Genomic DNA, 13,794 nt, shown 5'->3' with positions numbered 1-13,794 from the left:
ACGACCATGCTGATGGGGCACTGATGTCATCCCCAGGCAAGTCCCTTCTGTGCTATCAAGTCTCAGTAGCACAGCTTGTCACTGCCTTGGAGCTTGCTGCACCCTGTCTTTCTTTGGGAGCCCAAAGAAGCCCTTAAAAAACAGATTAAAAAGTTCTTAATTACAGAAAGACCTAAGTTCTTATGTGCTTATTAGGAGACAGCCCTTAGGTTTAGCTTTTCTTTCATCTTTTGACCTTGTTGTCAGTGCACATTAGGTAAGTCTAAGGATATCGGCCTGCCATAGAACCTGAGTTGTGCACTGTGGCTCTCCTAAACCTGCTCTGAAAGGGCAGGATTAGGCTGGCTGATGGGCAGTTTTGAAGTGCTCATGTAGCCAAGCCAGCAATCGCACCTGGTTCAGGACCTCGCAGGCAGGTTCCCTTTTCCTGCCATAGGCTTTCAGGCACCCTTGGGAGTCCAGGGGCTTCCATGGAAATCAGCTGGTTGGCAGCAAAGACACAGAAATACCTGCTGAAAACAGAGCAGGGGCTTTGCTGAGCTGGAGCCTTGGATTCCAGCTGGGGTGGCCACATGGGACATAAGGAGAATAAAATGGTGCTGCCTTTGCACAGCTCCTTTAGGGTCAGTGCACCCTCCCCAGGCAGCTGCTAGCTTGTAGTAAGCATTCCCAGTGCCAGAAACGTGTTGATTGATCCCAGATGCAACTCTGCAGCTGTGGCTGATTGCATGTTTCTTGTTCAAAGGAAGCGGCATTAAGGATCCACAAGCAGCAGGAAAGGAGATGGATGGTAAGACCAATGAAAACAACGATGGTCATCCCTCAGAAAGCACTTCCCCATCAAACACTGCCTTGATGGAGGTGGGTGGAGATGTTACAGATGCTTCAGCTTCAAACCAGGCGTTATCTAAACCCAGTGCTGGAGGAGATTTGCCACCAGAGACCCGGATGGAAAGGCCCTCAGTAAGCTTGGTGGAAGCTGATGGGGCCAGTCAGCCCATGCCAGGCACTGGGATGAAGCAGGCGGACAGCTGGGCAAGCCTCCAGCCAAGCACAAAGGGCGGCTCCATTGCCTTCTCTACTGCTAACATGGGCACAGGAATAACGTTTGTGAGCAGCAGTTCGGCCACTGCTCTGAGAGACCAACACAAATGGACCAGCGGGGCCATCTCGGAAGGCCAGGACAAGGAATGCCCAGCTGATGGCTTGGAGCACTACGGGCTGGCGCAGGAGCCAGAAACCCAGCTGAGCAAGAGTGGGGTTGACCCTGGCAGCGCTCAGTCTGCTCTCTGTGGGTCTCATGAAGCAGAGTCAAAAGAGATGGTGAAGGAAAATGAAGACCCTGGTGCAGACTCACTGTTGGACACGTCTCAAGAGAAGTCCTTCTCAGAGGAGCCAGCCACTGACTCCTCTTGTTCAGCAACACTTCCTCCAGAGCAAACTCACACCGACAGGGAAAAGCAGAGGTCATCTGGGAAAAGGAGGAAGAAGAAGAGGCACAGCAAAAGCTACTCAGGTAGCCTATTTCACATATAGTGCTTGGGGACTGAGTTAAACTGGGGAAGCTTCCTACTATATTTGTATACATCTGCTCCTCCCCACTTCAAGGTCCAATGCCCCTGTCCCTAGAGCCGCACTGTTTCATGGAGCTGTTATTTTTTTAAACCTGAAAGAGACTGAAAAAGAAAAACACAGGCATAGTTCATTCTCTTGACATTTACAAGTAGTTTATAAAAGGGTAATGATGAATCAATAATTAAAAAGCCCATTACACATAAGCAGTAAAGATGGCAATAAGCACATCTGTCAAGTGTGCTAAAGACAGCTAGAAGGCATGGTTATGTGCAAACAAGAGCCCTATTAGACTCCAGAGCAGTGATTAAGAGCAGTTAATACTGCGTACTTAATCAGCCATCACCCCCTCCCAACTACTTACAAACACATAAAGGCAGCAACATCAGTGCTGCCATGAGGTTGTTTGTTTTTGCCTCTCCCAAAGCCTTCTTGCAACAACATTTTGCCTGCAGTCACTTGATAGCCTGCCACAGAGGGACTTAGGTGAGTCCTGAACCTCAGGTCCTCAAATCATCACTGCAGGAAGAGGGGAGAAAGTCAGCAATTAAAAAAGGTGATCTTGCTGATGCTTCTGTGAAGGATCGGATTTGGCCAGCCAGATCAGTCCTTCACATTGGGTTACCCCACTGGTGCCGGGAGAGAGTTCAGCCACAGGAGGCATGGAGCCACCCAGGTCTCTGCCTCATGGGAGACGTCCACTGCTGCTCCCAAACCTGGGAGGTGCATCCAAGTCCTTCAAAGTCTACTGAGCTGAAGCCACCCTTGGGTGGGTACTTGAATCCTAAAATAGAGGTGTCTCACAGGGAGGACACATGGGTCCATCAGCCTTTAGAAAGACACAATATACTGTCCAAAGCCTGTTTTCCACAAGATCCTGGGGTCAAACAAATGGGCAGATAAGTGGTGGAAGTGTCTTTTTATCAGCGGTTAATGGTTTTCCCTCCAAAGAAAGTGAAGGAGAAAGGAAAGAGGGGTTTGAATACCCACTGCTCAGAAAGGTGAGCACCTACCACTGAGGGACTTGCCTTATAATGCCGGTCTGCCCTGGAGCTGTAGTTTTTTACATTTCGAAACATGCCACTTTTGCGAACCAGAAGTGGTTCCTGTGGAGCAGTGGTTCCCAAACTTGCTTCCCACAAGGCAGCAGGAGCTGCAGCAATTGGAGCAGCCCACGCTCCCAGCATGCAGCCACGTGGTGATGCTTTCCTGACGTCTGAAATGAGTATTTCTGGCTTAAGGAACTGACTCCCCCAAAAGCCGCAGGATTCCCTGGGCATCCAGGGATGGCATTTTAGGAAACTCTCTGCTACTAGACAATGTTTTCATCATAAAAAGTTCCCTGTTGATATGTTTGCCTTGCCATAATCAGATGTATTTAGTGTCTCTCTTTTGTTTAAAAGCAGAGGTTGAGACTGATACTGGAGATAATAAAACAAAAAAAGATTGTGTGGTACAATGAGGTATGTAAACTCGCAAAGGTGTTTTTACATGAACTAACCACAGCATTGGGACTTTACAGACCTAATCAGTATTCAGCATATCAGCTAAGCTTTTTGTCCTTGTGTCTAATCACAAATACATGTGAAATAAATTTGTTACTCTGATTTTCCCTCTTCAGGGCGTTGATCTTGCGTTGAGTGGAGTCAGTGCTGATCTCCCCTTGACACAGGGTCGCAGCCCACATGTCTGTCCTCTGTGTCAGCAGCAACCAAACCACCTTTCCCTGCAGATAATTAAAAGTCATTACTCTAACCAAGTGAATCCAGCTTCATGTGATAAAGAGTCTTTGCTTTGATCCCATTATTTTCTCAAAAACTGTAAAAATGCAATTTCAGTACCTACTTCTTGCAAAGTACGATGTTTGGTTTGCTTGCAGGTGGTCACTTCCTATAGCACTGTTTAAATACAGGTACCTGGAAAAGGGAGTAGAACACTGAACCCTGGGAGAAGTACTAGTTGGGGCAAGACACCAACTCCCTCTCAAAGCTAAATTCAGTTCTAGAGTTGCACACAGACTAGTCCATTGGAGCAAACAGACTGTGAATGCTTCTTATGTGCATTCATGCAGCTTTCTGGGATGAGGGTGGGGGTAAGTCATTTGGCTTTTGTTACCAAAATAATACAGGTAACCAAATTTCTAGTGAAACTGTGTACCAAGTTTGCTGCGTCTTTCACTGATGCTGGCAACATATAATTGCCTCTCAAAAGAAAACTTGAGGAGTTTCAGAGTGAGATTTTCATTTGCAAAACTTTGCCTGTTTTTACAGCAAGTGGAAAGAAAAGCAAGAAAAATAAACAATCCAAATACCCACTGTACTGAAATTGCATAGTTACACGTTGTCCTTTCCGTGCTGATGAGCATCTCTTATGAGCTGAATCAATAATGTCAAACCTCCCTCTGTCTTGTTTCCTGAAAGGAATGTATTTATTCTTCAGTTCCCCCAGTGCCTGGGGGCCCAGCTGGGAACCCTGTTCCCATACAGCCCAGCAGCCCCAGCCCCTGGGGTGGCAGAACTGAGGAATCTCTGGAGGATTTCTACACAGGGTTGGTTTTGTTCCTTCAGCTGGAGCATCACTGCTAGCAAGAGAACATGCGATACTAATTAGGAAGTTACAGTCCCAACTACTCCTGCCCTCCTCTTGGCCCTTTCTGTGAGGTACTGCAGGATTATATCAAGTGGAAAAGGGAAGTAGCTCTGTTGGTTTAAAAGTCCTAAGGAAGATTTTCTGCAAGAGCAGAAAATCGCAGCAGTGAAGCATAAGGAAAAAGTATGTCAGGACCCATGACCAGGGAGGGCAGCTGAAACTGTGAGTTAAGCATAATTCACATTATGTATTTTTTAAGCACAGGGATTCCAACATGCAGGCCTAAAACCAGTCCCAATTAAAAAAAAAAACAGATGCAGACAGCTCTGTACTCTCCTTAGCAGACATAGGAAAGCAACACAGAGGAATGCATGGATAAACAGTATGTTTATAAAGTGACTGAGACAGGCAGGAGTTCCAGCACATCCTCGAAATGCAGCGCCTGGCACAGCTGCATTCCGTCGGCAGCACTGGCCTGTGCTCTGGTGCCCAGAGGGCAGTGACAAGCTGCACCTTGGAGCCCGCAATTCCCTTGTTCCTCTCCTCTCATCGTTATGTCACTTGGAAAGGTTAGCCGAAACAAAAACCTGTTTGCTTCTCTTAAATCTCCAGCTTCCTTACTCAGACGCAGCTCAAGTCTGTCCCTCTTGGTATGACAGACTTAGCAAGCCTGGAACGCTGCCATCGATATTTTTTCTAGGATGTTCTACATGATTTGGTTTTTTATTTTCTTTTCTGTCCCAGGCACACACGGTCTGGTCAGGTCACAGCACCAGTTCTCTTTTGGTACAGCATATTTCTCTCTGGTGGATTTGCTGGATGTGGAATTTGCTGGGTCTCAGTGAAGCTGTAGGAATCTTCTTTCTTCTTGTGCAGATCCAGCTGCAAGGATTAAGACTCAATCCCCTTACCAGTTTTTAGAGCTTCTGTAACAGCAGCAGAGTAAGGGCCTGTGAAATAATATTTCAGAGCAGTAAAACACTGTTATAATCAGGTACGGAGCTCTTGCCTCACCTCGACTGTATCTTGTTGTGTAGCAATTTCTGTATTGATATTAATATTCTTCAAATGTCAGTTTTTATACCCAAAGAGTGGTATCCCACATTATCTCCGTATTCCTGAAAGAAATGGTTTAGCTGTTTTTTTCAGTGGTATCAAGGCACTGGTGTCACACTCTGTGTGCACCCTGTTAACATCTGAACTCCTTTCCTACCAAATCTGAAAGAGCTTCAATGAAGTAGGCCCATTTAACAAAAGCTGACAGTCAAACCCAGGAGGGACTGCACAAATGGCTGAACTCAGGGGAGGTGCTCTTTAAATTCCCTTGCCTTAAACCCCAGAGGATTGCTATAGACAGATGTTCACATCTGTTTGTGCAGCTCCCTCTTCCTCTCCTCCCATCTTTATGTCACTTAGGAAGGTTAGGGGAAACAAAAGTCTTGAAAGCACAAGTCCGTAAGCAACCAGGCTTTGACAGTTTCCCTGCTCACAAATCGACATGATTTACTCGCTATGAAATAAAAGGACAAACCAAACTGGGAGCATAGGCCTGTGCTCGAAGACCACAGCCTGGTAGTGACGGAGGCAGAGGGCAGGAGGGGAACACAGTACTGCCTGTCAGCAGCTATGACAAATACATGACACAGTAGGACATCAGCCTCTTCCCACAGACACATCAGGATTTGAGGGTCAAGGTTTTCCTTTTTTTTTCTTTTAAATTGTTTTCTTTTAATACTATGGAACAGATGCTTCACATCCGCTTCTGCAGACTCAGTATTTTCTGTGAGCAGTTTTCTTACAGACCATGGTAATGCAGCCAAGCTAATGCTCATCTTCCTGTATGGCCTTTGACTTCATGTCTGTCATTAGAAATGGTACTTGCTTTGGTTATGAGTGAGACAAGCTTTTAAAATGACAGTATGCAGCCCCATCCTTCTGCCAGTCCTGCTAAATCCTCTAGGTTTAGTAAGTTCAGCAATTTAATACCTAGAAGTGTATTCCAATATTCTGCTTGGAAAACACAAGACTCTTCTTGGACTGAATTAGCACCCAGCTTAAAAGCAGAGTTGCCCAAACTCTTGAACATCAGAATCAGTTCTGGAAACACAAAGCTTTTATTAGGAACATATACATTTAGCTCTACCTGGGTTTAGGTTATTGGAGGAACCCGAGTCTGATTTCCCTAATAGCACCCTCACCGTTAGATACACACACATGCAAAACCATCCTGCTTTTGTCTTATAGTTACAGTTTGCATTTTCCCCTCCTCCTGCAGGTGTCACAACAAGGCAGAAGAAATAACAGAGACCTAGCGAACCACTCACGTGTCCTAAGAGCGCTGCCAGCTTCTCAGAAGCCAGGTTCTGCATCGCCAAAACGCCACCGTTGTCACCTCTGCCCGATAGGATTCAGTGCTTCTCTTCGTGCAGCCTTTTGCTCCCTCCCCAGGACCCAGAGAGCCTCCCTGGAGACTTTGAACCCCTCGCCTCATGTCTGATGCTGGGCACTCACGGGGCTGGGGGCCAGTTCTGTGCATGGTGACGTGAAAGGGTTAGAGCTCTCATCTGCTGCCCTGGAAATCAAATATTTCAACCTGCTGTTAGTAAAACTCCACTTGAAACGACAGCCGAGTGTGGCCCAAGAAAGGACCTCAGTGTTTAGCCCTCAGAGAAATCTTAAAAGTAGCAGTGCCTCAAATAAAGTAGGGTATAAATTAAGCAGTGTCTGTACCACCACAGGTGGAAGCGTGTTAACTCCCTCTTCTTGTCGCCCACTGACGATTTACATAGGACCAGATCCAAGACCCAGATCAGACAAAAGTATTGTTACTCTCAATCATTTAAACCCAGGGAAATTGGTTACAGGGAAAAAAAAATATTTATTTTAGTAAGCGTATGGCCATATGAACAGTGTCTGGTTCTACATGATGCTTATGTGCAAGTAAGTTGAAGCACATCAGTAGTCTTGCAGTCTTCTTACACACACAGATGCATCCATGAACTTTGAGAGATCCAGGGCTCCAGTTCCTCTTATTAAAGCAACAGAGGTTTTCCAGAGTGCTTTATCAGCCACATTTCAGCTCATCCTTCGGTAAATCTCTGGGTTTGAATTCTGTTAGCTGCTTGCACTCAATATTCTTCATGTCCAAGCTGTAGAATGTGTAGATTCATGTTACTTTTGCTTTAAAACTGGGAATGTGCAGTATTGTGTTTTCAAAATTCAGAGATTTATTTCTTAAGTTTTGTAATAACATTGTATCATAGTTTTGTACATAGCTGTCAATTTAAAATTATCTGTGTTTGTTGGATCTATAGTGTGATACTGTGCTGAAACATGAATGAAGTGGAAGGGATGGGTACATTTAAGAACTATGCCTTTATATGGTAACTCACTGTGGCTAGACTAATGTTCAGGCTAAAGCTTATTTTGCTTTGCTTAACAGGACTTACTCTTGTAAAAACTTTTATGGACTAAGTTGGAAGTTAAATCAAGAATTAAATAACTGGTTTATTTTAACCAAAGCATTGGCATTAGCATATTGAGAATCGGTTAACAAAAGCAGAGATGCATTGAGAGCAGACGCATGCAGCTTCAGTTCAGGAGACCCCATGGAGTGGAGCGGCGCAACCCTTTGTCAACTGAAATTCCATTCCCGGCTGTCAGAAGTGGCAGGGCCCCACTGTTTCCTGGGTGATCACATAACCCATCCCAGGCTTGACTTGCAGGACTGGCTCTATCACATTTACAGGTTTTCCCATTTCTTTTTTCCTCCTTTCCTGTCTCACAGCACATCGCCCCAGCATCATCCTTTTGCTCTTTAGTCTGGCTTCTCTGCTCTCAGATTAGACCCCAGGCTTCAAAAATCTGAGTATTAAACACATTTTCCCAGCAACTTTGCAACCTCTGTGTTTCTGCTAGCCCAGGCTAGCAATGAGCAGCCGACCTCCTCCTCCCTACCCTACTGTTCTGTCAATAGGAACATCATTTGGAGATTCAAGACCCGGGAACAAACAGGCTTTCTGGGTGTTACCTATCTGCAGACTGCTTGCTTCAGCAGGTGTCCACTTCTCTGTCTGGGCCTTTCAGCTATCCCCCATTTCTACCTAGAGAGAGCAGCTCTTTCCACACAGCCAGAAATTTTATTGCTGTGTTCATACCTTGGCCATCAAAGAGAGGGTGCTTGGCATTATCTTTCCACTGCCCTCAAGAGTTTATGAAAAAATGGGTTATTTTGAGCCACTGCCAGTTATTTGTTTCATAGTCATCTGTGAAAACTATGTTAAATTATCTTTTCAACCATATCCCAATATGCAGGCTGAAGCACAGCATTTATAATTTATTACTCCAGAGCAGCTCTGCTTCCATTACAGTGACTAAGAAGAACAGAGGGACAGAACCAAAGCAGGTCAAAGAAAGATGTTCAACTGGGATGTGCAGTTTTGCTCCATTTTTACCTTAAAATAAAGTTCATGATCCTGAAGATTTTTCAGTGTTTGCAAGGCTAAATTAATTGCTGGTAAAAATAATGTTACTTGCAGCAACTTGACAGGTCTGTGGTCATTTAAGTCAACAATAAGTCTGGACCTCAGAAAAGATTTTTTCTGGTATGTTACAGCAACTGCACATGGAGTCCAGTATATAAACCAGGCTGTGAATGCCACAAGTTTCTAGCTGCCAAATAACTGTGTATTCCTTAACTAAGCACTGGTTATATGATAAAATGAAGCTATGAAAGACATCAGCATAAGTCTGTTCTAAGTGTTTCACATCAGAATTCACATGTGTTTATGAGATGGATTTTTAGGGTTAGTTTTTCAGGGGGGGTTGTTTTTATTTTTTGTTTTGTTGTGAGGATTATATATTTTTTTATTTCAGTACTGAAAAACCGTCAAAGTTTAGAATAAAATAAGTACTTGATAAGTTCCCTTTCTCTTGTGGGAATGGGGAAGACCTATGATTCACCAGAACTTGTCCATCAACATCCTATATTTTCCACATAGTTTATAAGGCAGCTAAGCTTATAATTGTCTTGTATGCTTAGTAATAATTACCCATTGTTTTCTCTCAAAGAAACAGTGATGTATAAATGGAGCTATACCTAGTACATGAACACCACCAGTGTTGCACTGTCCTTAAAGCATAGCTGAAATCTGTGTCCAAAGGTATGCCAATATCTTTTAGTTTGGGCATATCGTTTGGTCTTCTCCTACATTCAGTAGAGAATGTATTTCACAGAGGGGGCTGAGAAATGCCTTCTGTACTGCTTAGAAAGAGAGATGAAATAAAAATGCACAAGCCCATTTCAGCAAAATTAACCAGTTTTCATTCTGTCCAAACATGAAGCCTGCATCTACAGTTCCATATTTCTAGTTTTTTGTACACAGTGGTCAACTGAGTACAACATACAAGCTTGCCAATACTAAAAGTCAGCACTGTACCAGTCTTATTCTATCTATGTGATAATAGTCACAGCCATGAAATACGGGTGAACATGTTAGTTAGGTTCACCTAATGTATCTGAAAGCAAATACAATCGTGAGCCATCACAAACCACATTTTGTTTGGTCCCCTCATAATCAGGCTGTGGATGGGATATGAAAGACAGCTTTGCCATATCTAGAAAAGCAAAGAGAGTTAAAAATGGGACGGTGGTAATGACAGGACCTCTCTAAGTGGTTGCAGTTATTACACAGTAACAATCTTTCAGACTAACAGCATTGCTTTAAGGATTTGCAATGGAAATAAAGTCCGCAGTACAGAAGGTTTCCAGCTCCTTAGTGTAGAGCAGGTAGCAGACCTCATATACTAGTGGAGAATTTAATCACTGCAAGTTTATCAACGTATTCAACACTGTAAGAATAAGTCACTCCTCCATCCATTCTGTGCTAGTACTTAATTCACGTTAGGGACTCTCCAACAGTCTCTTTGCTGCAGCATGAACAGCTCTTGCCAGAACGGTGTGTGACAACTCACACAGAGACAGGTGTCAATAGGAATTAGCAGGAAGTCTGCTCTTCTGCCATGGAGACTTTAAGCAGACTCAGTTTACATTACTCAAAGTCAGAAGACAAGAATCAGTCTGTGACCGTCAGCTCCTATCAAATCAGTTTAGGTACACTCCCAGCCTGTCCAAGTAGATTTTTTCTAGGATCAGCAGTCTTTGCTGGCAACATCTACACCGGTTACGGTTAGTTTGGTCTGCTCTGGGCATGCAGAACCCGATGTTTGTTAGCCCTTATGCAGCTACATACAACATAATCTGTGATGAGTTTAGTCATGAATTAGTGACAATTAATTACCAAATCCATTAGAATAGATGCAGAAAGTTCGAACTACTACAGAGAGATAGGGTTTGTGCAAAGAAGAATAGGCAGCACAGGCAAAAAAGGTAACATCTTACAATGTCTGCTGCTGTGATCATTCAAAACTGACAACTCTATTTTGTAATCTAAATGAAACCCCCAATAGCATACAATTTCCAGGAGTGATCCTTTGAGAGCAACAGATTTTTTTTGCACTCTGCCATGTTTTATTATCTCCATTCTTTAAGGTTTTCACAGCCCAACTAGACAAAACCATAGCTGATCTGATCTGTTGTGGTGGTGATAGTCCCCTGAAGGGGAGCTTGGGCAAGACCATTTTCAGGGTGCCTCCCAGCCAACATTTATTTGATTCTCTGTTTGGCAAGAACTAGATACAAGACAAGCAGTGTAGTTTAGAAAAGATAGTAGCAGAGTCCAGAAACCCTTTCAGGTCTGTATGGTAATCCTCTTCGGTGAACCAGCATCATACACTCACTTGGGTGACATGGTTTAGTGTGAGGTGTCCCTGCCCATGGCAGGAGGGTTGGAACTAGATGATCTTAAGGTCTTTTCCAACCCTAACTATTCTATGATTCTATGATTCTAAGAATATGCCCCAGGACATTTACTATAGTAACAGTCTACTAACCCATCCTGAATCACCGACAAATAGCTTGTTTTTCTAAAATACCTCCTTAATTGGTGTGACCCCAGCAAAAACAGGACAGAAATGTTCTTCTCCCTCCAGGTATTTTCAACTGCTCCACTTTGCTTGTGGGGGTCTAGAACACAGAGGAGAGATCTGACATCTGCAAGACACAATCTATGAGACGTATTGCTGGCTGCCTGCAGAGGCCTGGGTCCAGACCATAGCATAACCGCATGTGTATCAAATGACAGCAACATGGTAATAATCTCTTTCAAACCATGACCTATCTCAAACCTAGCAAATCCAAATAGCTTTAATCCAAAGATTATACCTATTATATCCTGTCACTAATCCCTTCAGCTAACTATACAAGCCCCAATTAAAGTAACTGTTGACATTCCATTTCGAAGAGTTCATTCCTACTCTCTACAAAGCCCTTGATGCCAAAATCCATGTTCTCCCAGCCTCTTACCTTTCACATCACATTTCCATGCTCTACATACACCTTCACATGGTTCCTTGATTGAGCTGCTTCACCGCTTTGCTGCAGCACACAAAGACCAGGTCTTAGCAGCAGTCTCCCCCAGTGTCTGCAACCCACAGCTGCTGTTGGTCCAGGCTCCATCTGCAGCAGATCCCAAGGCTCCTGCCTGTCCACCAGCTGCCAAAAGCTGCAGCCAGTTCCCTTAAAGGACTTTTTCATTAACTCTATTTCTAGCACCGAGCCCAGAGGCATTAAGTGCATAGACTTCACAGACATGCTCCAACCAGCAGTGGAGGCAGTTAAAGAGTGGAAAGTTTCCAGCTTTTTGATGTAAGAAAATGGAGGCAGTAGCTGGATCTTAAGGGAGAGATGGGTAACTTGTTAGATTGCAAAGACTAAACAGCACTGAAATGAAGTGCTGAGGACTTTGGCTACTGGGATCACTCATTTTATGCCACTGGCTTCCTAAGCGACTGTGGAAGCCATTTCTCTGTGCCTGAGCTTCCACATCTATAAAATGGGGGCAATTATATCCTTTGAAACACTTGGACAGCTGTTGATGAAAAACACCACAAAAGAAATATTGTTAGTAATAAGCAAAAAAAAAAATCTTATCATTTTCTCTTTTTTTCATAACACGTTTGCAGTCATGTCGGCCTCAAAACAAAAGGAGGAGGGTAACTTTCAAAGAACTGTGGTTCCCCTAAGACCTCTGTGAATCCAGAATGCAGAAAACCCTTAGAAACCTCTAGGAATGCATCTGAAATTACGAAGGTGACCCTTATAGCAACAAGATTGCTTGTGCAAGAAAGGATTAAGATCTCTAATTTCTTCTACTTTTTTATTCCTGTAAGAATCATAAACATCAAGAACAGTTTACACCTGTTGAAAAGTCAACAGTGAAGAATATTGCACTGGGAGCCTCTGAAATGCAAGCAGATCTATAAATCCAAACCATGGCAAGTGCAACCGTAGCACTGGAAGTAATGACCGGTAGCTTTGTTTTAGTTAAAGACCATCACCAGTTAGGGACTATATACCTGCATAACCAAGTGACTAATGCTTTCCATGGTTGGGTTATATATCCTGTAGCTCACTTCCATCCATCTGGTAAATAGTATACCTTCTTACACTCAAAGATGTCTTGCATTGCAGATATTGACTTTGGACTTAAGCTTTTGATGATTACCATGGAAGTGTATGGGGCATAAGTTTTAAAAAACTACTCCTCCCCCCTTCAAAAAAACCCTTTGGAAATAGCACACAAGGGGAAATAACCAGGTTTTCTGAAGCATTCACTGAGAGATCGCTGTTTCCAGCATAGTAATGACTAATAAATGAACTTTCAGCTACAAAGAAAATCAAGTTTTGCAAAATAACATAGCCCCACATCAGCCCATTAGCAACAACAGAAATGAAAAAAACGAGAGTGCTTACATGGCCCAAGCCACAGAGGTAAGATGTTCTTCAGATCTGACTTAAAAATCTAAACCCTATGCCATCAACATACTTCTCTTTCTGGGCTAATGAAAAATATGCTATTTTTCAGCATGTCAGCAAGCAGATGGAAAGGAAAGCCTGTATTGTAACAGTCCTCAGACATCAGCAGCTTTCCCACTCACACAAAAGGTAGAGTAGCAAAGCACTGAAAACAGCTCCATAGTTAATTGCAAGTCAATTGATTTCAACTGGATCATCAGAATCGGGCTGGTGCATTAAGCCAATCTCTATTCCCTGCCCTGCCAAAAGTGGTGCCAGCCAATTACTGAGCTTTTGAAGCTTTCTGCAGTATGCTATCCTTGTCTGGTTGAACTGAGATATGTGTGTGTATATATACATGTGTATTTACCAGAGGTGAATTTTTGCACTTTCTAAGGAGAAATTTTGTTTTGTTTTTCAAATATACCCACGAGCTTATTTGAACATGATCAGCAAAGCAAGTTACAGCTGCCTTGACGCTGTTCCAAAGCTTTAATCTTCCTAACAGCGTGGATTTCTCTAGAGTCTTTAAAGTATAATCTTTGGAGGTACATTATTATAAGCCTATTTATCATTCAAGATATATTAGCTGTTTCTTGTGTTGTATTACTTATTTGTTAGGATTTTTAAAAACAAGACTTTCCACAACCCCTGTAGCAATTCAGAAGAGCACTCTGATTGAATGACAAAAAGAGCTGCCTAATAAATAGTCTTCTAGT

General features: G+C 43.3%; 1 protein-coding gene across 7 annotated transcripts in view; it reads left to right on the top strand.

Annotated features, from left to right (window-relative positions):
- The window catches only part of LOC136016665 (inverted formin-2-like), a 43,863-nt gene extending 35,222 nt beyond the window's left edge, over nt 1-8,641 (top strand). For 5 of the 7 annotated variants that reach the window (XM_065684238.1, XM_065684235.1, XM_065684234.1 and 2 more), the window contains 3 exons: nt 746-1,516; nt 2,976-3,035; nt 6,437-8,641. In XM_065684238.1, the coding sequence (XP_065540310.1) occupies nt 746-1,516; nt 2,976-3,034 (830 nt within the window). In that variant the 3' untranslated portion in view covers nt 3,035; nt 6,437-8,641. The remainder of the gene's footprint in view (nt 1-745; nt 1,517-2,975; nt 3,036-6,436) is intronic. The other 2 variants (XM_065684236.1, XM_065684237.1) reach the window with 2 other exon arrangements.
- The last annotated feature ends 5,153 nt before the right edge of the window (nt 8,642-13,794 follow it).

This window comes from Lathamus discolor, chromosome 6 (assembly GCF_037157495.1).
Source record: "Lathamus discolor isolate bLatDis1 chromosome 6, bLatDis1.hap1, whole genome shotgun sequence".
NCBI lineage: Eukaryota > Metazoa > Chordata > Aves > Psittaciformes > Psittacidae > Lathamus > Lathamus discolor.
The sequence above is the reverse complement of the archived record's forward strand: the minus strand, read 5'-3'. Positions and strand labels throughout refer to the sequence as shown.